This window comes from Mus musculus, chromosome 17, assembly GCF_000001635.26.
Source record: "Mus musculus strain C57BL/6J chromosome 17, GRCm38.p6 C57BL/6J".
Lineage (NCBI taxonomy): Eukaryota > Metazoa > Chordata > Mammalia > Rodentia > Muridae > Mus > Mus musculus.
Genome location: NC_000083.6, coordinates 17,605,611 through 17,632,976, shown reverse-complemented (window position 1 = coordinate 17,632,976; position 27,366 = coordinate 17,605,611). Strand labels below are relative to the sequence as shown.

General features: G+C 39.7%; 1 protein-coding gene across 1 annotated transcript in view; it reads left to right on the top strand.

The window, feature by feature from the left end:
* Positions 1-8,487: 8,487 nt before the first annotated feature.
* Positions 8,488-27,366, top strand: part of Lnpep (leucyl/cystinyl aminopeptidase) — a 96,767-nt gene continuing 77,888 nt past the window's right edge. Inside the window, exon 1 of the mRNA NM_172827.3 lies at positions 8,488-8,583. Within this exon, the coding sequence (NP_766415.1) occupies positions 8,565-8,583 (19 nt within the window). The 5' untranslated portion in view covers positions 8,488-8,564. The remainder of the gene's footprint in view (positions 8,584-27,366) is intronic.

Genomic DNA, 27,366 nt, shown 5'->3' with positions numbered 1-27,366 from the left:
ACGCCATTTTCAGGGGAACTGATGCCCTCTTCTGACCTCCAAGGGCGGCAGCCACACACATAGTACACAGGCATATATGCAGGCAAAATACTCATACATATAAAATTAAATTAAATTTAAATTAAAACCAACCAAACAAAAGACATATTGATTGCATGTTTATCTATAAGCATATCTTACTAAATTTAACTCATTTCCTAGTGCTTGCAGTGCCAAATTGAAACTAAGATTTTTTTTCTCCCCTGCTCAGAATGACTGTGTCTTGGATATGCTCCTTGAAGTAATCACAAGATTCATTAACTTCATCTCCGTCCATCTCCAAAGCAGCAGAAACACCTACTCAAATATAGGAGATGTGTGATGCAGTTTCCTATAACAAGTTAGTAAATGTGCAGGAGTAGCTCTTTTTTTTTTCCCCCAGAAGAAATAGAGCTGCATCTGTAGAACCAGCAGATTAACTCATTAGTGCTGGGTTGTTGCTTCTTATTTCACTTTTTATTTGGTATTAATTTCCAGACAACACATATATTCTCATAAATGTAAGTTTCTGCAAACATATCATACTGTCTTTTGGTTGATCTCCATTCTTTTAGTTTTCATTTTAGGGAGCTTGCATTTTCAATATGCTCAGTGATTTTCTGGGTGAGGAGAAATTCTAGAAAGGATTAATTCACTACTTAAAGAAGCACAGCTACAAAAAAATGCCAGGAATGAAAATTTATGGGATAGTCTGTCCAGTGTAAGCCCTATGTTGGGTTGTAGTAGACTGGTAAGCCTAAAATCTAATAGGCTAATGATGTTTTAATAGGCATGCTGCCATCAACACACATTCCTGCTTGAAGAGTCCTTTTTTATTCTATTTTGTCCCCACTCAGAAACCAGGCCATGGACCATTTGCTATCTATCTGGGTGGAAGGTACTTTGCTTCTGCAGCTGCCTGTCTGAGTTGCTCTGGGCCTGGAGGCTGCAGTCTCCAGTTTAGCACCTCATAGTAAGAACTCTTTGTATATATTGGATATTAGTCCTCTATTGGATCTAGGATTGGTAAAGATCTTTTCCCAATCTGTTGGTTGTCATTTTGTCCTATTGACAGTGTCCTTTGCCTTACAGAAGCTTTGCAATTTATGAGGTCCCATTTGTTGATTTTTGATTTTAGAGTATAAGCCATTGATGTTCTGTTCAGGAAAATTTCCCCTGTGCCCATGTATTAGAGGCTCTTCTCCACTTTTTCTTCTATTAGTTTCAGTGTACTTAGTTTTATGTGGCGGTCCTTGATCCACTTGGACTTGAGCTTTATACAAGGAGATAAGAATGGATCAATTCGCATTCTTCTACATGCTGACCTCCAGTTGAACCAGCACCATTTGCTGAAAATGCTTTTTTCCACTGGATGGTTTTAGCTTCTTTGTCAAAGATCAAGTGACCATAGGTGTATGGGTTAATTTCTGGGTCTTCAATTCTATTCCATTGATCTCCTGTCTGTCTCTGTACCAATACCATACAGTTTTTTTTTTTTTTTTTATCACTATTGCTCTGTAGTATTGCTTGAGGTCAGGGACAGTGATTTAACCCCCCCTCCCAGAAGTTCTTTTATTGTTGAGAATAGTTTTCACTATCCTGTTTTTTTGTTTGTTTGTTTTTTGTGTGATTCCAAATGAATTTGCAAATGGCTCTTTCTAACTCTGTGAAGAATTAAGTTGGAATTTTGATGGGGGTTGCATTGAATCTGTTGACTGTCTTCAGCAAATAACCTCATATTTGTAATAGGTTATGTTGTATTATTTCCCAAGAGCAATGTTCGTTGGCTCTCTTTGCTTCCTTAGACCCTATTCTTAACAGCACCAGACATTAAACTTTTATCTGTTATTGTACTTACATGCAAACCACTGTTTCCTCTGAAGTACCTATACTTATACTTTTAGTCTCTTTGACCTTTGACTCTTTCTGTGTCTTTTTGTTTTAGACAAGTCTGTTGTAAGCAGACTTACTATACCTCAGTCTCACTACCTATTATGCCCAACTTGAGCAGGACCTGTAACATGACATCTTTTTGTAGCACTCTCAATGGCATGAAAACTTCATGACGCTTCAGATGCTGTAAGGCAAAAGGTGCTCCCTGGCTTTGGCTCCCTCTGTCCCATTCCTGTCTCCCTTTGACTCCCTAGAATTTTATACTAACAGATTAATACATCAAAACAAAATTTAATTTACACCATATTTAGCAAGAAATTCAATTAGGACACCTAATCCAGAATATTCCCAGAAGCCATTATAATCTATATGGTAATTTGTATATGTTTAACATTTTTTTATATACTAAACTCCTTGGGATAGAAATTGGTTCACAGTGTTGACCCTGTAAGTTCTTATTTCTCATAAACAACATTGAATCAGTAAAAAACCAACCAAACAAACAAAAACACAAAACCAAGATACTCAAACAAAAAACAGGTCATTTATCCAGGATTTACGTTAGATGATTTCCTAATAATTATAAAGATAAATGATTAGAAAGTCTGAGAAATGTGAACTTAATTAAAATACAGAAATTTCTTTTTAAAAAATATATACTTAGATATTTGTTTATTTACTTATTTATCTTTTTTGTTTGCTTGTTTTCATGGTTTTTTAAGATCTATTTATTTATTATATGTAAGTACACTGTAGCTGTCTTCAGACACTCCAGAAGAGGGAGTCAGATCTCGTTAAGGATGGTTGTGAGCCACCATGTCGTTGCTGGGATTTGAACTCAGGAGTAGTCGGTGCTCTTAACTGCTGAGCCATCTCTCTAGCCCCAGAAAATAATTTCTATTTATCACTTACTGGATCAAGTTTCACTGATACCAACTCAGCACCCAAACTTGGAATTCTTCAATATGTCAATTTAAATAATCAGTTTGGAGCAACTTTCTCAGCCACATAGGTTGGAAGTGATAGAGGCAGAGTTTGACCTCTGTGAACTTACCTCTGCCAGGCATCTTCCTCTTCAATTTTGTGCTATCCTTTGTGTCCCCACTAATACAACTGTATGTAGCCAAACTGAATGCCATCTATATAATCACCCGTAATGAAAATGTATACTCTTTTGGTAGCCTATTTCATGTGGGAGAGGCATTATCTCTCTGCACAGCATAACTCCATATACACTTTTTTGATGTGTAAATATATACATTTTAGAAAGCTTCTTCCCTGGTTATTTCGAATAGAGCATCAGTGAACATGAATGGGTAAGTATCTCTGTAGTAGGATAGTAGGGTCTTTCAGGAATATGTCCAGGAGTCATATGGTGAGTCAAATGCTAGTTCTAGCTCTGCTTTTTGAGGAACCTCCATCCTGATTTCCATGGTGGCCACACCAGTTTACATTCCCACCAGCAATCAAAAAGTTGTCCTCTTTCCCCATGAGCTTTGTTGTTGTTTTCTTGATCTTGATTTTAGCCATCCTGACTAGGTTAAGGTGCCAGGTTATCTATCTCTGAGTTGATGGTCATTGGTGTCCCATAGACCCCCCCCCCCAAGGCAATACAAACTATTGCTATTGCTTTTGACTGTCCTCTAGAAATTGAGGGTAAGACCCTATTGCTAAAGATATCAGATACTTGAGAAATCAAGCTGGTACTAACCTGGAAGTATCATTACTACTGACTATCCTAGATAGATTTGGAAGGTGCTGGGCACACTGCTTAAGAAGTAAGATAAAATCATCAGTGTTACCAAGCTATGAACTCTGAGTTACAATAACAACTGGACTAGTACAATAGTGGCAATAAAGTTTTGAGAGTAAAAACTGCTTTCTGATTATATTGAAGAATAGTTCCACAAGATTGTGGAGAACCTTTTTGGGGTACCTCTTGGCAGGAATATGACATTGTCCAAAGAAAAGGAAATGGGCTTCAGGCAAAAATCTGACATTGGCCATGGCAAGGAAGTAAGCTCAGGTAGGAATCTGACATAACAAACATTAAAAGGCCCTGCTCATATAACACAAACAAGCTGTGCATGTCTTGAAGACGGGGAAGGAAGGCATTCTTGTCAGAACAACCTAAGACAGGCTCAGCCACGTTTATTAAATTAAAAGGGGGGAGATGTGGAGAGCCTTTTTGGGGTGCCACTTGGCAGGAATATGACCTTGTCCAAGGACAAGGAAATGGGCTTCAGGCAGGAATCTGACATTGGCCATAACAAGGAAGTAAACTCAGGTTAGAATCGACATTGGAGTGTGGGAAGCCACATGTGCCATTGCAGAGTGGTGCTGGCTACTGCTGGCCACCACGCATAAGTTTGGACAAACAACCAATGTGTACATATGCAGTAAAGCTTTTTGCCAAGTCACTGCCTGGCCCGGGCATGTTAATGAGGTACTGAGATATAACCAATCAGATGTGAGACATGCAAATGAGGTATGTTAATGAGGTTCTGTGAGGTACTGAGAGAGAGTAGCCAATCAGATGAGGAACATGCAAATGAGGCATAGTGCATAACCAATCAGGGTGTGAGACACTGGGCTTGGGGTCTCTTCGCCTCTGCAATCAAGCTCCTGTTGCAGTATTGTTCTTGCTGGTCGAGTCCGGCAAGATTGGAGCATGACAAAGAAGTAAATTCAGGGAGGGACCTGACATTGGCCAAGAATAAGGAATTAACAATCTGGTTTTAGGGTAGAACAAAGAAGTAGGCTCTGATATCTTGATCGTCCTTAGACACAGCTAGTCATGGGGCTTTGTGTTTATTGTCTTGCTTGTTCCTTGACTATTGTCCTTTTAGTTTCTTATTGTACTGCTAGCCCTTAACACTTGCATGTAATTAAAATGGTATAAAAAGCAAATTGGGAAAATTAAATTTGCCTTCAATCTCAGAATTGACTGGGATCATGCTACAATGTTGTCTGTCTTTTTTCTTTTTAATCCTCACTCCTGTGCTGGAGAACCTGTTGACTGACTGAGCGGGCGTGGTCAGTACTACTACTTATTCATGACAACTGTAATAAGTTATTGTGAGTTAGAGTCAATCCAGTCTGCTGTAGAATTATTGCTTCTATCTTAGAGTGCCAACTTCTCTGTTTCCAGCTTTCACCTTCCTGGCCTTTAGTAATCACTACTATTCTTTAGGTTGTCTTTTTTTGTTTTTTTTTTTTTTTTGCACACACATATTGAGTGTATTTCTTATAATCATCACCTGTCAATAAAAAAGCTTATGGCCAATGAACTGAGGCAGGAAATAGGAAGTGGGACGTCCAGCAGGGATAGAGAGAATTCTGGGAAATATTCAGAGTTGTGAGAGATTCAAAAGCTATGTAATTCAGTAGGTAGCTGAAACCAGGTTAAAATAAAAGGGATAACAAGTAAAAGCAAGTCAGAGAACAACCTGAAGGTTATGGCCTCAGCAATTATTAATACATAATTAGTCTCAGAGTAGTCATTCCGGGAGCAGGGCCCAGGAGGAAAAAACCTGGATTTATTTTTTACACAAACACATATAAGAAAAGAATTTTTTGTCATTCTAACTTAAATTAGTATAATGTCTTTAAGTACTATTCTATTTTGCTGTATGTGGTAGAATATTTCTTTTTATGACTGAGTGGCAGTCATTGTAGATATACATCCCACTGTTGTTGGATATTTTGTTTGATTCCTTATCGAACAGTGCTGTAAAAAACAAAAAAACATGAGTGTTCAGATATCTCTTTGAAAGCAGACAGAATTTCTCTTGAATATACATCCAGAAACAGTACGGCCAGATCCTAGCACAGATCTATTTATAGTATTGAGTACTAATTTATGATCCCATTTTTTGTTTCTTTATAAACAGATGGTAGTTATCCAGGGTGCTAATATTTTTCAGTTCAAGCTATTAGTATTTTTTCTGTTATATAATTTAAATATTAAGTAGTATGCAGTGATGACTCTGAAGATGGTAAGATGAGTGTATTAGATGACATCACCCTGATAATAAACAGTAATATCACAATAACCTAAAGTGTTAGAACCTTGAGAAAGAGGAGAATCTGAACAAGAGCAAAACCTCTGTGTTTTCCTCAAAGAGGCTTTACAAAATCAAATATAAACAGTATTTGACGGAACAAAATTCACTAATATGCATTTAAGGCTACATGGGATTCTGAAATATGTTTGTTTTATTTACTGTTTGCTTGTATTCCTGAATAGCAAAGATGAGATGCAAGAGATTGGCAAAGAAATAGGTAAAAAAAAAAAAAAAATCTCCTGATTCTCCCAAATTTATGAATGCAAATTGTGAAACACTTTAGCACACAGTCTCAGAGCTGAAAATTTAAAAACAAAACCCAAGGTAATGTGATTCACACTTAAAGTATGATAGACTGTAGCTTGCTGGTGAGGTGAGGTGATTTATCATGTTGTGGAGTTTTAAATAACTGCTACTAAGTGCTCTGGCACCAAAAATAACACCAAAAGAACAAAACACGACCTAATAGGGAAGAGTTTCTTAGCTAAGCAATACCAATGTGAAACAGGCTCATTTGAACAAAATCCATGAATACAAGAGTTCTTGTGGTTCATTTTCTACTTTTGGTTCGGAATTGCTCCGATATGGGGACTAGCCTAAGGACTCAGCCTATCTTTCACACAGTGAAAAGGCAGTAGCAGCGTTGAGATATGATGTCATGAACATTTGTACTGAGCACAAACAGACCAACTGGAGACATTCATTATAAAGACATTCAGTGGAAAGGTTTCAATGTGGGCAGTAAATTAGAAATATAAACATTATACTGTACTTATTTAATATATTGTGTAACGATTAAAAATGAGGACATAGCCCTAAAAAAATGAATGAAAAAAAAAACCTGCCCCACTGATCTTGTATTCTTGATAAACAATAAGCCTTTTGACAGCTAAGAGTGCTCTGAACATAATGGCAGGAGGAATCTTTATAGAACCCACTGTGTTTGTTGCTATTTTAGGTGTGTGGTCAGAGGATTCTCTGTAGGGGTGACATTTGAGTTAAGAAAATGACAGGAAGAAGTAAGCAAACAAAACACAAAGCTGTGGAACAATTTTGCAAGGAGGGTTTTGTTTTGTTTAAAAAAAAATAAGTAAAGGTACGGTTAACGATGCTGAATAAATCGCGCCAACTTCTAGGAGCCTTATGAAAGCTTCGGGGCCATTAAAGGGCGAGAATGTTAATGAGGTCCCAGAGTTAGGTAAGGAGTTTAGTGGTTACTCCAAGTACAGTTGGTTTTCACAGGGCGTTGTAAAACAGGAGTGGAACGTAGTGGATGTAATACAATCGACCTCTTAAAAACACTGCACTTCGGGTTTACTTCTTTGAACGTAGAATTTCCTTATCGATCGAACATCATCCCTTTCTCCTCTTTCGCCCAGGATATTTGTACAGGTTTAGATTTTGTTTGCACGGGTTGACAGCCTGGGAGGAGGAGTGTGTGACAGTTGGCTCGCGCAGTGAGGCCAAGGCCTAGCCAAGTCGCCGCAGGGGACGAAGCAGTGAGTGGGGAGGAAAGAGGAGCTGTGGCTGCGGTTGGGAGGGATGGGGGAGCCTCTTCGCGGGGTGTTGACTTCCGGCAGTTGGAGAAACAGGAGCTAGCAGGAGCTAACGCGGTCTCTACGTGTCTCGTAGGCTGCCGGGGACCGCCCCGATTTGGCACCGGAAACAATGGGGCCCGAGGCAAAGGCGCGAGTACTAGGGGAAGGGGGAACTTGGCTCCCTCCGGTCTAGCCCCGCGGAATCAGGCCGTGTACCCTGAAGGCTGGGAGCAGCCAACTGCTGGTGTCGAGTAAGGACAGGACTAGGCAGGCGGGCCTCTCTGCACACAACCTCTGCGCGCACGGTCCGTTCTCCTACACCCCGCTCCGGGTTTTGAGATCTGCTCGCAGTTCTAAGCCCAGCCCTAAGCAAAGGGCACCGATCGACTCCCGGGCCCCTCCCTTCCTCTGGCCTCCGGCTTTGCTGCAGCAGCAGCTGCTGCAGGGCGTTCTGCTAAAGGAGGGAAGTCGGGCCGACCACCGCCGCAGGGCTTGCTCCGGCGGTTAAGAAGAGCGCCGCCCCGGGCTAGCCCAGCGTAGAGGCCGACCCACCCTGGGCCTTGTCTTGCTTTCAGAACGCGAAGGGCGACAACCCCTCTGGCGACAGCATCACCGGCCGCATTTCCGGGCTCAGTACTGGGGTGGCCGCACCCGAAACACGGCCGGATGCAGTAGTAGGTGTACCAGTTGTCTGAACCGGGGTACTACAGCTCTGCGGCACAGACAGCGCGGCGGCTAGAAGTGAGCTCCGGGGGTGGGGCTCTAAGCCCCGCCCCAGCACTGCGCTCCTCCCCGCCGCCCCTGGGCGGAGTGGGCCTAGGGTTGAGCGATGCTTAGCGTCCACGCCTCAGTGGGTCTTTTGCAGCAGTTGCGAAAACCCGGAACGAAGGTGTTGTTGCCGTGCGGCGGAGCGGCGCCGCCCCTCGCCGCACCTCCCCGGCAGCCCTCGGAGGCCTTTGCTGGGCATGCTCAGTCGTCAGGACCGCTTCGGCTCTCGGAGTAGGAAGCTTGGGGCGCTGGGCTGGTAAGGACCCGCGGCGGGGCGAAGATGGAGTCCTTTACCAATGGTGAGTGGCTAGCCCGAGTCGCGGATTCCCGGGCTCTCAGGGTCCAGAGGGTCAGATGTGGCAAGGGGGTCAGGCTGCAGGCATCCCTGCCAAGGGTTTCCCAGGCGGGCCGGGGGGCGGCAGAGGGGCCAGGGTCGGCTGGGGCAGGCGTGAAGGTCAGCCCTCTCCCGGGGGCCAGCCCCGAACCTCCAGGTGAGGTAGTCGGCAAAGTTTGGGATGCTTGCGCGGTGGAGGGGGCGGCGGCAAAGTTGGCAACGGCGTTGGTCCTGGGGGAAGCGGCCGCGGCCAGGAGAAGCTGCGGCCCCGGCGAAAGCCTACTCGTGCGGGGAGCCTGGAGCTGTCCGCCCGTCCTTCACCGAGCTGTCCGCATGCCTTTCCGTAACAGGGCGGGGTGGGGCCGCGGCTGGCAGCGTGATTTAGTGCACTGCAGGGAAGGAAACTTACCGGGGGCTGGCTAGTACTGCTCGGTGTGGCGAAGATGCCGCCCCGCATTGCCACCCGTCTGCCTACCGCTGCTCCGCAGGTCGACCAAACTTCTTTTTACCAGCTAGTGATGTTTGATCTTCTAGTTAGAGATCCATTGAATATCAATGGCCCTTGTTGGGCTTATATCATAAGGTGGCATGGGTGTGTGTGTGTGAAAGTCAAAGCAGTCTGTGTCCAGAAAATAGCCACGGCCCTTTACTTCATGGCTTTTGTCTGGGCTTGTAGTGCTTGAGTCTCAATATAGAGGTGAGATGATGTCTCACCATTTTATGGTGTTTAAATATATGGATTCCACTTTAGGATGGAAAGTAGGAAAACTGCTAATAAAGGGTAGGGCTTAATGAGATTAGAGGATCCACTTTCTACTTGGCATGTGTTTCCAGTGTGGTTGGTTACTTCAGGTAGGTAGAAAGTCAGATTAATGGGAGAGAAGCATATTATTGTTGGGAGGGGGGTCGCATGCCACTTAAGGAACTGGGAAGGGGGAGGGGACACCCACTCTATCCACTCTAATGCCTAGGCTGGACTTTGTTGTGTTCTTTAACATTGTTTACCACATCGCTGGAGCTGTGACCTACTCATTATGTTCTCCTTTTCCCTAATTCGGGATGCTTTATTCTCCTGCCATCTTTCTGTCTGCAGTGTTTAATTAGGCTTAGTAATGACAGCTTTAACTCCAAATTTCTTTCTCATATGTGTTCTATTTGTAATTACCAAGTTTCTAAGAATAGTCTGGTAAACTTACTCAGAGAATTAAGGAAGATTTGAACTGAAAGGCACCATAGAGACCATCTAGGATTTGAGTGTAAAATGTGCTTAAAAGAGGTATAAAATTTTCCAAGACGTTTTCTTCCTTCTAGGCAGAATTATTGGAGCCTCCTTGTTTTAAATATGTAGGTAAGATTTTTAATTATGAAATCTTACCCAATTGAAAACAAGAATGAGTCATTTATTTAGTCAGGTTTTTCCCTGGTTGATTTGTTGAACTTCCCCCCTACATAATTAAAGTACATTTTCACACCATAAAGTTAAAATCTTTTCTCCTCCCATAGAATATCCTCCTTTAGATATATTTACAAACTGTCTCATTTGGGAAGACCATGGAGAAATCCTAGAGAAAAGAGGCAAAAGGTCAACTTTTCTAGTTCTTTTCTGTCTACCAGTTTTTCACAGTTGGTGTTGAAGGCTGATTGGCAATGTGTCATTTCAGTTAATGCTGTCCTCCTTTAAGAAGGAAAGCAGGAACTACATATAACTCTGATACTGCTAATTTAAGGTGCTTTGAAGACTTTAAGGCGGAATAGGTATTTAAAACTTTTAGAAGTTTGCTGTAGAATTTTCTCGTGTTCGAATACTATATAGTGTAAATTGTACTTATTTTTGTCATCTTACAATCTATGATTGAAGGATTTATCAAGCTTGTTTGTTTGTTTGTTTGTTTTTCAGGACAGGGTTTCTCTGTATAGCCCTGGCTGTCCTGGAACTCGCCTTTGTAGACCAGGCTGGCCTCAAACTCAGAAATCCACCTGCCTCCGCCTCCCGAGTGCTGGGAGTGCTGGGATTAGAGGCGTGCGCCAGCACGGGCCGGCCTGGATTTATTAAGCTTAATATTGGCTTTTGTAATTGATCCTCCTTTAGTAAATCTTTCTCATTTACATGCTCTTGAATGTCCCTGCATAAAGAGGTGTGTGTGTGTATAGATGTATAATAAAGTTTCAGTAGCTCTGAGCCCTTGGCTTTCTTAAAATACTGTCAGCAGTTCATTAACTGACTCACAAGTTCATAAAGTCGAGGAATTTAGTCTTGTCATTCCAACCTTCAGAACTCAGTGATTTCAGTAGCATTTTCTATGCTTTCACTATTTGCTGTGCAATGAGTTGCTATGGTGGCTCATTTTCTTGAGCCCTGTTCTCTGCCTGAAATAATAGGTTCATGTATTAATAAATATCTTGTGTTCATCAGTTCAGCTAATAACTGTTATAACCCATTTAAAATTAATGTTTCTAGAAAAGGCCTATAAAGATGGACTTTAGTGCCAGAAATTCCTATTTGGCTCAGGAAATAGTTTTTGCCTTGACCTTGAGAGGGACTGTTACCACACTGAAAGCTGGACATTTCGTCTGGCTCTAGCTCTCTGGTGACATTTTATGGGCAAAGGAATGTGTTGACTCGTACGTAAGATTGGTTTGACAGTAGCTGCCTTGTCCTATTAAGGCAGGTAGAGATGAAACTTTTAGGAGTAGTGGTGACCTATTTATTTATTAGCACCATAGAAAGTTCATGGAAACTATCTAGGTTTTCTAAGAAATACTACATTAAGACAGCTATTTATTTGATGTCCATCTGCCTTTATTCTCATTTGCTTGAGAACTCTCAGAATAGCTTTAATTTGGAATAAGAGATGCTAAAATTCAAGGCTTAATGGAAAAATCTGGTTGAGGAGGTCCAGGGTCAGGCCTAGAAATATCTGATTGCATTTTGAGAATAGTAGAAATATTCATTTAAAGAGGGCTTGGAGAAAGTTTTCAGGTAAACAAATAGAGACTTTACAAACATAGGAATAAATTAATTTTCTGTTATTTTTTAGTATATATTTTGCTAACAGATACTAGTTTTTGGTGTGATTACAGGTAAATCTAGTGGTTGGAAAATCATTGCTGTATTGAAGTGCCAAAACCAAAAGCCTAGTAGAGATTGTCACTTTTTATATGAATTATATAGCCTCCACACAAATCATTTTATTACTGTACAGTGGTATATAATCAGATGAGGCAGACCTCCTGTCTTTCAGAGTTGTGTATGTTTGTTTTTAGATTAATATCCAGTTAAAAGTATTTTCCAACTTTTAAAATGGAATACCTTGACAACAAATTATCTACTTATGGATTGTAAAGCAGTATAAAGTTATGCCAGTTTTATCCTATAAATAACAGTTGTTTTATAAATGTGTGTATCTCTCAAAAAAACTTACATATAGTATCATCTCAGAAACAGGAGCTTACCATGTACTGTTTATATGTTCACTTACATATATACGTTTCTTTTTGTTCTATAGTGAATTACTTCATTGGAAGAAAACTTTTTAAAGTTTTTCTGAAATGGAATATGAGTTCAATTGTGTGTGTGTGTGTGTGTGTGTGTTTGTTTCTGCTCCTGCCTTATCTTTTAAATTACAGTTGGGGAAATCTGATATAGAAATTAAGAGTTAGCCAGGAGTTAGGGTTAGCCATATCTTATGCCTTAATTCCAGCACTCAGGGAGACAGAGGCAGATGATCTCAGCTGGCCTGGTTTCCTTAGCAAGTTCCAGGCAGGCCAGGCCTAAGAAGTGTGAGACCTTATCTCAAAAAGCAACAATAACAAAACAAGAACAACAAAAAATGAAATCAAGGGCTAACTAGCATCATAAAAAAAAAACAAAACCAAACCAAACCAAACCAAACCAAAACAAAACAAAACAAAAAAACGGGTAAAAAGGGTAGCTATAAAGTATTAAAGTTTAAACCAGGAAGCAGTGTTAGCAAATTTTTTTTTATCTTGAGACAGAATAAAAGACAGCATATTTTAGAAACTATTATAGCAATAATTGTCGTTTGTCTGTCTGTGATCTTTGAGAGCTCAATCTGAAAGGTAGAGAACTCAAAAGATGAGGAGTTGTATGAAAAATCCAGTGGTGATTTTCTGTTCAGTAATTCAGTCACACAGCTTCTTTTATTTTTTTTTTATTAGGTATTTTCCTCGTTTACATTTTCAATGCTATCCCAAAGGTCCCCCATACCCACCCCCCCAATCCCCTACCCACCCACTCCCCCTTTTTGGCCCTGGCGTTCCCCTGTATTGGGGCACATAAAGTTTGCACGTCCAATGGGCCTCTCTTTGCAGTGATGGCCGACTAGGCCATCTTTTGATACATATGCAGCTAAAGACAAGAGCTCCCGGGTACTGGTTAGTTCATATTGTTGTTCCACCTATAGGGTTGCAGTTCCCTTTAGCTCCTTGGGTAATTTCTCTAGCTCCTCCATTAGGGGCCGTGTGACCCATCCAATAGCTGACTGTGATCATCCACTTCTGTGTTTGCTAGGCCCCGGCATAGTCTCACAAGAGACAGCTACATCTGGGTCCTTTCAGCGAAATCTTGCTAGTGTATGCAATGGTGTCAGCATTTGGAAGCTGATTATGGGATGGATCCCTGCATATGGCAATCACTAGATGGTCCATCCTTTCGTCACACACAGCTTCTTTTAAATGCTCACTTTAGAGGTAGGTTTTCTGCTGGAAGAATTTTACAAGCATATTATCAAATAGTAGTAGCCCATAAGAAATGTAATTTTGCCTAAGATAATATTCTAATTGTGAAAGAAATGTGCAAAATTGTTTTTCTAATCTGTTCATATAGCATTTGTCAGTAACAAAGATACATTGACTAATGTCACATTATACCTTTATTAGAAAACAGCATTTTTTCCAGAACTTAGCCAAGACCACCGTGGACTTGGGTTGTGTGTGGTGCAGCTGTGTTCTGTCAGCTACTTGGTGTCTGGAAAACTGTATGGGGTTGGAGTTGAACTACTACAAAGCTTTTTGTAAGGCTCTCTCCCTGACCCCCTTCCCCTTTAGAGATACCCTTTCTGTTAATGAAAAACCAGGAAGAGGAACGAAATAAAGGAAATTATGGAGCCCCCATGGTGTCATAACTCTTTTTATATCTAGTGACCTTTGTAGAGAATGTTACTTCTTGCTTTAGTAGAAAACATTGAAAATAACAACAGAAAGTAAGAGGTGTTCTGTCCAAGGGAGGGCCATCATCAAGGAATGAAGGTGCTGGCAGGAGATAGAAAGAATTTGCTAGGAATTGAACTGACTGCCTTCTTTTATTTTCTAGTCAGGAGAATCCAGTCACTTTAAGGTAGAACTATTAACTGTCTAAGATATTCTACATATGAAGAAAACAAGATAGTCAAGAGTACCGTCCCTTTCCCACTGTGATAGCAATTTTTTCCTGTTCGTATTGCTTGATTTTTGTTTCACTTTGGTGTTGGTGCTTATGGTTGAACAAAGAGCTGATTGATTTTAATTTCAACCTTAGCATCTAAACTAGGAACCAAGCCGTTTACCAAATAAAATTGAGGCTGCCAATGAAGTTTTCAAAAATAATGGAGTGTTAAGTTTAATTATAAGAGATTCTTTGAAGTTGTTTTCCTTCTCATATGTACTGCTTAGTGAAAGGCCTCCTGGGCATTTCACATATTTCTAGAATGGAGTCACTGAAACAAAATTTGACTCAGTTATCTGTGTCTTTGGGGAGGGGTGGAGTCCAAACCTTTTTTAAAGCTACAGGGTTCTACTGGAGGAGGCTGATTGATGGGGGGATGGTGGAGTTAGAGAAGGCTTCCTGATGTTTCTTTGGGGAGAGCTTCTTCAGGTGAGGGGATAGGACAGCAGGGATGTAGTGAGAAGTCACCTCCTTGGGTTGTTGATTTCCATTTTCTTATAGCAAATGATGGAAGTGTTTCCCAGGCAACTGCTTTAAATGTCATAAATTCCTGATAGCAGAGGAGGCTTTGGATATTAGTCTTGTGCTCAAGTGTGTGTGTGTGTGTGTGTGTGTGTGTGTGTGTGTGGTGTGTGTGGTGTGTGTGGTGTGTGTGTGTGTGTGTGTGGTGTGTGTGGTGTGTGTGTGTGTGTGTGTGTGGTGTGTGTGGGTGTGTGTGGTGTGTGTGTGGGTGTGTGTGTGTATGTGGGTGTGTGTGGTGTGTGTGTGTGTGTGTGTGTGTGTGTGTGTGTATTATTGCCTGGTCTCAGCCTCTGCCTTAATTCCCTTGAGATTGTCTCTCTTCTTGAACCTGGAGCTCAGTATGTTTTATGGCTAGGCTGGCAGCCAACAAATCCTGGGGACTCTCCTGCCTTCCCTCCTGCAGGGTTAGAGGCACATGTGTCCATGCCCAGGGTTTTCAGAGGGAGGAGTGGTTCTGATGAGTCCAACTCAGGTCCTCATGCTTGTACGGCAAATGGTTTTACTCACTGAGTAATCCCCACTACTGGGAGCTTGATATTTCTTTAAGCTGAAACTTACTTTGGAAGATTTTAAAACAACTATCAGAACATTCATATCCACAAAGTATTATAGCATCCTAAGAATAAGAGAAAACTTGCGTAGAGATTAGTAGTAGAGGCTGGGAATATAGCTAAGTGCCTAAGAGACTATTCTTTAAGTAGGTATTGGTACAGTGATATGAAGACTGTATAATGCTTATCTAGTTTCGGTTACCAAAAATATGTTCCATGGTTTGCTTAGGGCAAGTTCCTGTGGCCCTTGAGACTTGGTAGGAAGAACTGGTCTGTTTAGATTTACCAAGATCCTATATCGAAGCTTGGGCCAGTCTATCTATACCCTTAGTAGCAGTAATTTTCTGCTCTTTGCACTGGGTGCTGTGCCAGCCCTTGGGATCCTTGGTAGTGTCTCTTCAGTGTTTAGAGTGGGTGGCTGGATGGGGAAGGCCGTTTAGGTTGAGCGTACAGGACTGGGTGCTTCTCAGTGGGGTGAGAAGTAGTCCATTGTATTATGCAGCAGCTTTACTTGGAAGGTGAGTATGGAGCGGTTTGATGCCTTTTTCAGTTGGAGGTCGTGTGCAGAAAAATCACTGAGTCTAAATAAAAGAGACTTGAAGTAGAATAAGCAAAAGTTTATTAGGACGTGATTGGCTTGGCTCCACTCTAGTTGTTCATTGCAGATGAACGCACATTTATGTAATTCCCAATTTTGGAAATATTAAAATACTAGATACAAAAGTATTAAACACAGAAGAATTCAACATCTGTTTAGTTTATATAATTGAATGACAGTGATTGAATAGTTTCTTTAAAATGTGGTTACAGTCTTAGCCTTTTGAATAATTACAATTTGTTTGGACGGATTAAATAAGAAAACTAGTACACAAATGATTGTAAATTGGTGAGAAAATTACTGCTTTAGTGGTTTAAGATTGTCATAGACTTGTATTTTATTAGTCTAATGTCTCAGATGAAAAATATTTCAAAGAATTATCAAAAAAAGCATTTCAACAAGTTATCTGCAGAATAATTACTTGGTAAAATCTATTGAATATTGGGCCTGGCAAATTTATTCACCAACTGAAATATTTTCTGACGTGAGTTTTTTGTTTATATTGAAATGGTTTCGTTGCCCTTACAGACCCCATTATTGATATTCGTAAGTGCATTTTCCTGTGCCTCAGCCTGAATTCCACTTTCCTGGGCTGGTATCTCAGAAAGCAGAATGCTGATATTTCAGAGCATATGCAGTCCATTGTGAAATGACACTAAAGCTAGTCCTTTATTCCATCTTCAGACTTAAAGTTTCTAATTTTATGTGGGGTAAAAGAGGAAATGTGAATTATATAAACTTAAAGTATAATTATGATATCTTAAAAATTATAATACAAGTATTAAAAATTTGGTTATAAGCTACAAAATTTTGGAAAATTATTATCATGAAATCAATTGTCCTCCCCCCTACTTCCATAAAAGCATTTTTTTCCTTTGATTTCTTCCACGTTTTTCCTTTGTTTCATTTTATTTATTTTTTTATTTATTCACTTTACATCCTGCTCACTGCCTTCCTCCTGGTCACCTCCTCCATCAGGCCTTCCCTCCATGCCTCCCACCCCTTTTCTTCTGAGCAGATGGGGGCCCTCTTCAGTATCCTCCCACTCTGGTACATCAAGTTTCTGTGGGACTAGGTGCATCTTCTCCCACTGAGGCCAGACAAGGCAGCCCAGCTATAAGAACATAACCCACGGACAGACAACAGCTCTTGGGATAGTTCCTACTCCAGTTGTTCAGGACCCACATGAAGACCACATGTGTGTGTGTGTGGGGGGGTGGTGGCTAGGTCCAGCACTTAAGGCCATTTTGTTCTATGATGTGAAATTAATATTCATGAATGTGATCACAGTTTCAAAAGGAGACAATGAAGAAACAAGATAATGAGAAAAACAAAAATTAAAAAAATAAGATTTTGGGGTGGAGAGATGGCTCATCGGTTAAGAGCAGCAGTTAAGAACTCAGAGGTCCTGAGTTCAATTCCCAGCAGCCACATGGTGGTTCACAGGCATCTGTAATGGAATCTGATGCCCTCTTCTGGAGTGTCTGATTACAGCTACAGTGTACTCACAAAATAAATTAAAAAACTAAATTAAGATTTTGAGTAATATTAGATAAAAGTCAACTGAAGACCAGTAAATCAGTTTTCAAGAAAACCAGACAACTTTTGTTATTTAACTTTGTGTCCAATAACTCCATCAAACTTAAAGTTAATCCTTTGTTTTAAAAATACCAGGAATTGCTCAGGAAGGATCCTTTCTAATATAAATTTTAAAATCAATACTTTGTATTTATTCTTTGAGAATCTCATTTATGTGTACAATGTGTTTTGATCAAATCCCCTCCTACATTCTAACTTCTTCAGCACCCCTCCCCCATCTTCTTCCACCTCATTTCCATAACTTGCTGACTCCAGTTAGTACTGTCCTTATATTTATGGGCATGACCCTTCACTGGAATATAGGCAACCTATATGGAACAGTATAGCTCCTAAACTGGACATGGGGCCTTGTGAGCCCCTCCCCAATCCATGCTAGAATTTTGACTGTCTTGACATGTAGCCAGATCTGCTGTGAGTAGCCATGCCATGTCCTGAAGGTATGATTTTACAGCATCATTCTCAGGGCCTTCTGTTCTTCCTGCCTCTTCCTCTGTGATATTCGCTGAGCCTTTCCTGGTGGGTGAGAGGTAGATGTTCCATTTAGAACTGAGCACAGAGCTAAATTTTGATACAAAATCTTGGGTGCTGTTTAAGTTTCTTAACATTCTTACCACTGTATGTTAATTATACAAAATAATGGAATTCATTATGATTTTATATATGTATATATATGGTACTTCGATCATATTTACTGTCTTTTTACACACAAATACTCACGTTTGCTGGTCTTAGTCAATAGACAATATTCTATAACTTTTTGGGAGAGGTTTGCTTGTGTCTGTTTTCTAAATATTTTAAAAACATACCCTCACAAATGAAACATAAAACTTGTGTTTTTACCGTATTTCAACACACTCCAAGCTTTGTTCTTAAATAGAGAGTCTAGGTAGAATTGTGGCCTTTGGAGAGTTTACATTGTGGAAAGAGTAGCTTTTTAACAGGCTCTGAACCCAGGCTAATCACTCTTCTAGAGCACTGTCGAGTTCAGAATTATAGGTCCCTTCTCGAAACTCAATCTTCTCCCAAGTGCATTTGGTTTTGTACTTTTTTTCGTTATTTATTGTGGAACTCTGTCTATGAATTAGCTTTAATTTGTAAGATGCTTGCACAGTGTAGTTATGGTGAGCAATTCACACTGCTTCATTCAAATTCTGGCCTTTTTCTCCCTGTATAAGTACTTTTTGACTTAAAGATGTTACAGGATGTTGTTTTATAGTTTAAAAACTAAGTTTTACTGAAAGAAAAAAGGCACATGATCATCTCATTAGACAATGAAAAAGCCTTTGACAAAAAAACACCCAATACCCCTTCACAATAAAAGTCTTGGAGAGATCAGAGATACTAGGGATGTAACTAAGCATAATAAAGACAATTTAGAGCAGGCCTATAGCTGACATCAGATTAAATAGAGAAACTTAAAGCAGTTCCACTAAAATCAGGAATAAGACAAGGCTATGCCCCTCTTATTGATTCAATATAGTATTTGAAGTTCTAACTAGAAGAATAAAACAACCAAAAGCGATCAAGGGGATGCAGATTGGACAGGAAGAATTCATAATATCATTATTTGCAGATGATATGATAGTATACTTAAGTGACCCCCAAAATTCTACCAGGAAACACTTAGAGCTGACAAACTCCCTTCATCGAAGTGGTTAGATATAAGATTCACTAAAAAAAAAAAAAAAAGAAAAAAAAAAAAGGACTCTCCTATATACAAACGACAAACAGGCTGAAAAGGAACCAGGGAAACAACACCTTTTACAATAGCCACAATAATATAAAATATCTTAGGGTAACTCTAACCTAGCAAGTAAAAGACCTGTATGATAAGACTTAAAGTCTTTGAAGAAGAAAATGAGAGAAGATATCAGAAGATAGAAAGATTTTTCCATACTCATGGATTAACATAGTAAAAATGGCCATCCTAGCAAAAGCAGTCTATGAATTCAGTGCATTCCCCATCAAAATTCCAACACAATTTTTTTAGATACCTTGAAAGAACAATATGCAATTTCATTTGGAAAAACAAAAAACCTAGGATAGCTAAAATAATCTTGTACAATAAAAGAAATTCTGGAGGTATCACAATTCCTTATCTCAAGCTGTTTTTATTAGCATAGAAACACACATATTGATCAACAGAATTGAAGATTGACACCTATGGACACCCGATTTTTGATAAAGAAAGACAAATTAATATACAATGGAAAAAAGGGAAGCATCTTCAACCAGAAGGTTTAGCTGGATGTTGATATTTACAAGAGTGCAAAGAAAATTGGCAATCGATCAGTCTCAAGACCCAGCTATATCACTCCTGGACATCTTCCTAAAGGACGCCTAGCCTATCACAAGGACACCTGCTCAACTGTGTTCATAGCAGCTATATTCATAATAGTCAGAAGCTGGAAACAACCTAGTTGTCCCTCAACTGACGAATGGATAAAACAAAATGTGATTTGTTTACACAGTGGAGTATTACTCAGCTGTTAACATCATGACATCATGACATTTGCAGGCAAATGGATGGAACTAGAAAATTCATCCCGAGTGAGGTAACCCAAACCCAGAAAAAAAATACATGGTATATACTCACTTATAAGTAGATTTGAACTGTAAAGACTTTAAGTCTTATCATACAGGTCTTTTACTTGATAGGTTAGAGTTACCCTAAGATATTTTAAAGAAAATCATACTACAGTCCACAGACCCAGAGAGGCCAAGCAACAAGGAGGGCTTAAGGGGTGCATGGAAAGGAGCTCCTAGGGAAGGGGAAATGAAAGAGATTTCTGCAGGTGAAGTGGGGCTGAGTGGGTTTGGGAACAGGAAGGATCAGATGGGGAAGGCAGGGAGGGAGAGCGATGGTTGAGGAGACAGCAGTTTGATTGTATTCTGGCTGTCCTAGTTACTGTTGTGTTGCTGCAAAGAGATACCTTGACCAGAGCAATTCTTATAAAAGAAGCTAATTGGAGCTTCCTTACAGTGTTAGAGGGTTAGTCCGGGTTCATCACTGTGCTAGAACCATTTGAGAGATTTACAATCCTCCTTCACAGGCAGCAGACAGAGAAAGAGACTAGGCCCACCCACGGTGACACACCTACTCTAGCATGGACACACCTTCCAGTCTTTGCCAAACAGTTCAGCTCCCTGGTGAGGTAGCCATTCAGATAAATGAACCTATTGGAAGCCATTCTCATTTAAATCACCTTACCAGCCATAGTGAGATTTTAAAAAAATATTTGGAATGAATTTTATTTTACTTGTTTCATGTTTTACTGAAGGATCTAGGCAGTGCAGGAAGTCTCTTTCTGTTTTATATATTAATTATTAATTAATTTGTAAAAATTGCTGGGAATTGTGGCCTAAAAGTAGAGAAACCTTTCATCCACTTATCTACTTCTGGTGTAGGTAGGTTTTTGATTCCCTTAAGTGAATGTAATGTGAAATTACTTTATTAGTATCATTATTCAGTAGACATGGAACCTGCTTTAATCTAAGATTAGATATTAAATATAGTTTATATTATAGCTAAGGTTAAAATAGACCAAAAGAATGGTCTTTATATGACAGTATGCAGTAAACATGCTTTCTCAGCTGGCATTGAGGCCTGTGTCTTCCAGGCATTAGAGATGCAAACATTTGTAATATCAAGGTTAGAGTAGCTATCTCCTGTTTCTTCGTGGGAAGCTCAGTAAACTGGTTTTACTGACTAATTTGTTTGTGTTTATAACTGACATGTTACTTTTGCTGAATGAGTGTAACTTAGCAGGAGCTTTGGCTCTGAGAAAACATTATGAATTTTGCAATTTACCTCACTACTTCCACCCTACCATGAGTTTGTATCCATCTTTCTGTCTTGTATTCTTTTTTTTTTTCTTCACAAAGATAATATTTTGAACTTTGAGGAATTCAAAGGCTAGTGATTTTGACCAGGAACTAAGATGAAGGATATAAGTTATTCTCTAAGTATTTGGTGGCTGTGCAGGTAGATTACAGGGGAACACTAATTGGAGTATAGAAACTAAAGGTAAAGAGATGTGGAGAGCCGTGCCGCGAGCAATTGCTGAGGAGAGCCATGTGTGCCTCGAGCAATCGCCATTATAAGATGGTGCTGGCCTCCGCTGTGCCTAACTAGTAAACAAGCCTTGTACGCAGGCGCGAGAGTGAACTCACGCCTAGTCACTGCCCATCTCGCGGTGTAGTAATGGGGTGATGGGCAGCAATGAATCAGGAGCTGTCAAGCCACATCAGGTGCTGAAACGTCATGCTGCGGGCTATATAAGCAGCACCATTTTCCCGGTTCCGGGTCTTCCTGAGAAGTAAGCAATAAAGCTTGGCCGCAGAAGATTCCGGTTGTCCTGAGTGTGTTCTTGCCGGCGGGGACAAAAGCTCGGGATAAAGAGATTATACTTTTCCACAGGAAAAAGCATAAATGGTGGGTTATAAAAGCAGAGACACTATATGCTTAGGATTTTATTTGCTAAATGTTTATAAATATTTGTTTGGTTCAGTATAAAAATGTATATTTTTATTCATACAGCATATAAATAAACACAGAATTTTTAGTTAAGCATGAAACATATCTGTAATCCTAGCACTTCAGTGGCTGAGGCAGGAGGATCTCCAGTTTGAAGATCCTGGGATCTTGTCTCAAAGAAACAAACAGATGCACAATTCTGTTTTCATTATTCTAATCATCATCTAACAGTGTTTCAAACATACTTTATATTTACAAACAGAGTGTTACTTTAGGTTAAGATTACTTTAAAAAAAAAGCCTCCAAAATAAATATTTGTATTCTTTTAATTTGGAAGTTTGTCTTTCCTCTTCCTTTTCCTAGAAACTTCTCTATAGCAAAGGATCTGTTAGTTAGTTTGTTGGAACAATGTCTCACTGGTTAGCACTAGCTGGCTTAGCTTGATACATAGACCAAGTTAGCCTCAAGCTTGCAGCAGTCCTCTTTTCTATGTGCTAGAATTACATGTGTGAGTCACCACACTCTCCTAAAAACATTCTTATTTATTTATTTATTTATTTATTTATTGGTTTTTTGAGACAGGGTTTCTCTGTGTAGCCCTGGTACTTTGTAGACCAGGCTGGCCTCGAACTCAGAAATCCGCCTGCCTCTGCCTCCTGAGTGCTGGGATTAAAGGCGTGCGCTACCATGCCCAGCTTTCTTAAAACATTCTTAATAATTCACTTAGCTTCCCTTTCAGTGAAATGCATTTATTGATGCATGAAAAAAAGAAGTAAGAATGAAAGGAAAGGACATGATTGCTCCTAGATATAGTGAAGGAGAAAGTTTATTATAGAGATGTGGGAGAGCATTGCCAGGGCCAGACACATCTGGGAAAGTTCAGAGTACTCATGACTCTGAACCTTGTGGGGAGAGCGGGAGGGAGAGAGGAGAACCAAGTATGGCAGCCAGGAGACCAAAGGTACAAAAAGGGACAGGTAACCAAAATGTCTGAATTATATAGGGAAGAGCCTCTGGGGGAAGAGCAGCTGGGTTGGAAAGTATAGGGTAGAAGGTGTGGTTTGTCAGCCATACCGTGTGACATGTAGAGACTGAGAGATGCTAGGAGAACCTGGTGACCAGGTCTGTTTTGCTGTGTTAAATAGGCATCTCAGCAGCTTGTCCTGGGTTTGAAACTTAACAATTGATCTTTTGCTGAACTTCAGATTCTGTGATTTATAGAGAAAAGACAGTGTTTCATAAAACCCTGTCTCGGTGTTTGGAGAGGGTGTGATGTGGGGTTGGGGAGTCTCTTTATGTGAAAAACTTTCAAAGCTTAAGATGGAAAGTGAACCAGTATTTTCCTTTTTCATTTCTCATCTTGTATGCTCATTTCATGGCTAGAGAACTGTTGTCCATTTAAGGCCTAAGCAGTGTGGTGAGTCAGTTTCCTTTCCTGTGCTACTGTGGGGCCTTCTGGGGGAATTGGACAGAGACATTTTGTCCTTCATTAGAAAGCCACAAAGGCAGTCCCCAGCCAATTAGATTCGGTTGTTTTTTTTTTTTTTTTTTTTTTTGAGACAGGGTTTCTCTGTGTAACCCTAGCTGTCCTGGAACTCACTTTGTAGACCAGGCTGGCCTCGAACCCAGAAATCCACCTGCTTCTGCCTCCCAAGTGCTGGGATTAAAGGCGTGCGCCACCAGTCCGGCTTTTTTTTTCTTCAGCTTTTAAAACGAAACTTTCTGATATTCTCTAGAGCTGATAAAAAGGAATGAGCGCGTCTCACACAGCTTTTGATATGGCTTTATGAAAAGGTGTAAGAAAGTGAAGCTATGTTGTAGCTGTTGATGACAAGGCCATGAAGAGGCAAGGATGTCAGTGATGCAATGAAAAGACAAGTGGAATTCATTAGTTGATTTTGAGCCAAGGTATGAAACTATGAATTTTATCCCTGACTATCCAAGAAGAAAAGTTAGAGGGTATTTTTATCCTGATGTTAATCTAATGATAAAAATCAATGGACACTTTGAGAACACAGCCAAAACAGTACCTTATGAACCACAAAAATAGTTTGTATAAATTGTTGACATGTATATTGTGCTATGTGATACTGCGGAAACCCATTCACCACTGGATTTTCCTGGCGTTTCTATACAGTCCTGCCTCCCTTCCTCATTGTGCTTATGGAGAGAGTGGTTATACTGAAGTAGAGTAGAGGCAGTATAATTAGTCTCTTTCCCCTATAATGAAATGGCACACAGTGAGTGACTTAAACAACAGATTAATTTCTTATAGTTCTAAAGCTTATCCAAGATCACCAAGGCACCAGCATAGCATAGTTATATCATAGTTATATCATAGCATAGCACAGTTATATCATAGTGAGGGTTTCCTCTTTTGTTTGCAGATACCATCTTCTTGCTGTGTTCTCGAGTGGCCTGCCTTTTGCAGATGTTGAATAAGCAAGGAAGCTTCAGTGGTTTTCCTTCGTATAAGTCCACGCTTTCTGTCAGGTTGAGAACCTGTTCTCTTGGCCTCATTAAACCTTAATTAGTAGAGCACACTGGTGCACACCTGTGATCTCAGCATTTGGCATGAGGATCTCTGCAAGCATGAGGTCAGCCTGCTCTAAGTAGTCAGTCTCAGGCCAGCCAGGGCTAAATAAGTCTCTGTTTAAACAGAAAAGAGAAAACAAAAAAACTTCAGGCAATACAATTCAGTTCAAAGGAGCCTTCACTTGCGCTCTCGCTCTCTCTCTCTCTCTCTCTCTCTCTCTCTCTCACACACACACACACACACACACACACACACACACATAAGAATAAGGGTGCTATTTTGATTCATTGTCATCCTTGTTTCTGTTTATGTCTATAGGATTTCAACATGCTGCTCCTTTCCCCGCACTCAGAATTCCAACTCTCTGTAGTGCACAGATTATAATTTCACTTCTTAGCTCCTTTCTGGTTTTTTTTTTTTCCCTTGAACTATCTTAGTAGGATTTTAGTGAGTTAAAGATCTCCATGGCTAAGTTTATTTTTCTTCTCTACATATTCTAATATGGAAACAGGAGCGGAGAATTGTAGCCTTTTTCCACCTGGCCTCTTTGTTCCCAGAAATAATGACTCTGAGACTTAATTATATATGAATAAATGCTTAGGCCATAAGCTTTGACTTGTTCCCCAGCTAGCTCCTAACTTAATTACCCATTTATTCTAGTCTATGCCTTTACACATGGTTGGTTTCCTCTCTTGCGGTTTTTGCTACTGTCTCCTCCAGAGTTTGGAGTAAATCTCTTGCACTTGACTCTTTTCCAGGACCCCCCCCCCCACCCTTGCTGGAACTTCCCACCTCCTATTTCCTGCTTCAGCTCATTAGCCAAGGGCCTTTTTTTTTGGACAGGTGATGCTTCCATACAGCTCACAAGAGATTCTCTCTCCACAGATTCTCTCTCTCCTCACACATAGTGTTCTAGACCTTTAAGAGGACCAGAGTTGAATCTCTTTTTTCTGTGTTTTCAGACACCACAAGTTTTGCCCTGAGCTTAACCAGGTCAGCTAGGACTATCCTGTGAGGGTAGGCATCACCTAGTATAGATAGCTAATCTATTGTTACCGCGTCAAGATTATAATTCCTGCTTGACTGGCTGTGGGAAAAGGAGGATATTCCTGTGAGCTATGAGTTAATTTCATCTAAATACCTGACTGGTGTTTTATTAGTTTAAAATGCTGGTCAGGTATAAACAGAAACAGTTTTTATCATAGAAAGGTAGACATTTTTGTCTACCTTCTTTTAGAACAAATTTAGTAAACGTTTACCATGTAAAACTTGCTTAAGTCCGAATTACTAGTTTCTTTCTTTATATCAGCAATACTCAGATGTTCCACCAACCATATGACTATCCTACACAGACTTTCGAGGCCAGCTAAGGTTCATTTGATCCCATCCAGGAAGACAAGATGGAAAGGGTATTCACTCCATACATTGGCTTCCTGTCTAAGGATCATAAAATATGGGTAAATATGTTGACACACATGGTGTATGGTTATTCTGTTTCTAGGACTTTCATGAGTCTTTGCTATAGGTCTGAAAGTTTTCACTCACCCAATTGTATCTTGGTATTTTCTTTTTAAACTAAAATAATAAATTTGTAAGAAACAAATTAGACCTTTGTTTGTATAAACTATAGTTTATACTCTTGACTTTTTAAAGCAAAAGCTAATGAATAATACTTCTATAGCATAATTTAAAAATTTTTTAAATTTGGAATCTATGACTGTTTCTAACCAGTATTGATCAGTTTATACTTTTATTGTCAAGGTTAAGAAATGCTCAGTAGATAATTAAAAATATTCGTCAGGCCTCTGACTTGATAGTTGGAGACATACTATAAATATAGAATAAATAATATTTGTAGCATAAATAATACTTTATTCTATATATCTTTATTAATGTGTCTGCAGCATGCTTGTCAGTTTAGGATCTCTACAGATGTTAATTGTGTTATGATATGATAAAATACTTGTTATTTAATCTCTGAAGTTTAGCTTACATTATCAGTGACTGTTCTAAAGCTCTTTTCCTTTTTCTTCTTTCTAAAATTTGATGATGTGCTAAATAAGCCGTGTTTAGATGTAAGCATGTACATTCTGTAGAGTATACATAGGTTCTGCTGACAGAACTAGAGTCCTATAAAAGTAGTGATGTGCCTGTCCACTCTCACCCAGCCATATGAAATACTTGATGTTATGTTTAGATAGTTAACCCTTTATTTTGCTGGTTTTATTGTAAATATCAAAAATACTTAGACACAGGTTTTGTATGGTTTCTATGTGGAAATGAACTGAAGGTAATTATGAAACAAAGACCTAGAATTCAGCCTGTGAGTGGGTAGCAATTGTTTAAGTGCAGAAGCCTCAGTGGATTGACCTTCAGTGTGGTTAGAATCAGAGTACCCCGTTATTGCAAACGCTTGATTTGGGGTATTAAACTTTCTAAGCTTACAGTCCGGGCAATTAACAGTCATAAAATACAAAAAAACTTACAATGCATCCTTTCTTTTATCCCAGTCCTTTGTCATTCAAAATCTACTTTTTGTCATTACAATTTTGTAATTGTTTTGCAAAAACTTTAAAATTGTTTATTGAAATAAATTAATTTTATATAAATGTAAACAAACATTAATTCTTTTGGGACCGGCTCCCTTCACAAGAATTTATTTTTAAAAAAGTATTGAGTAGCATTGCACTGTATAGCCATGCCATGATTTGTCTGTTAGCAGTTTACAAACATCTCAGGAAGTCTTTTGTACACATTTGTCATTACTTCTTTTGGATAAATACCTAGGAGTATCTGTTGTTGGTGATTTTTTAGGGATATCTGCTATTTATGTTTTAAGAAATAGTCACAAGTTTTAAATTAGTTGTGCCACTTTACTGTATATAGCATATATACATATACATATACATATATATATATGTACACACATATACATATACAATTGTTAGTCTTTTAATTCTAGACAATCCAGTGGGTGTACATAGTGACTGTCTTAGTTTGATTTAATTTGTATTTTCTCGAG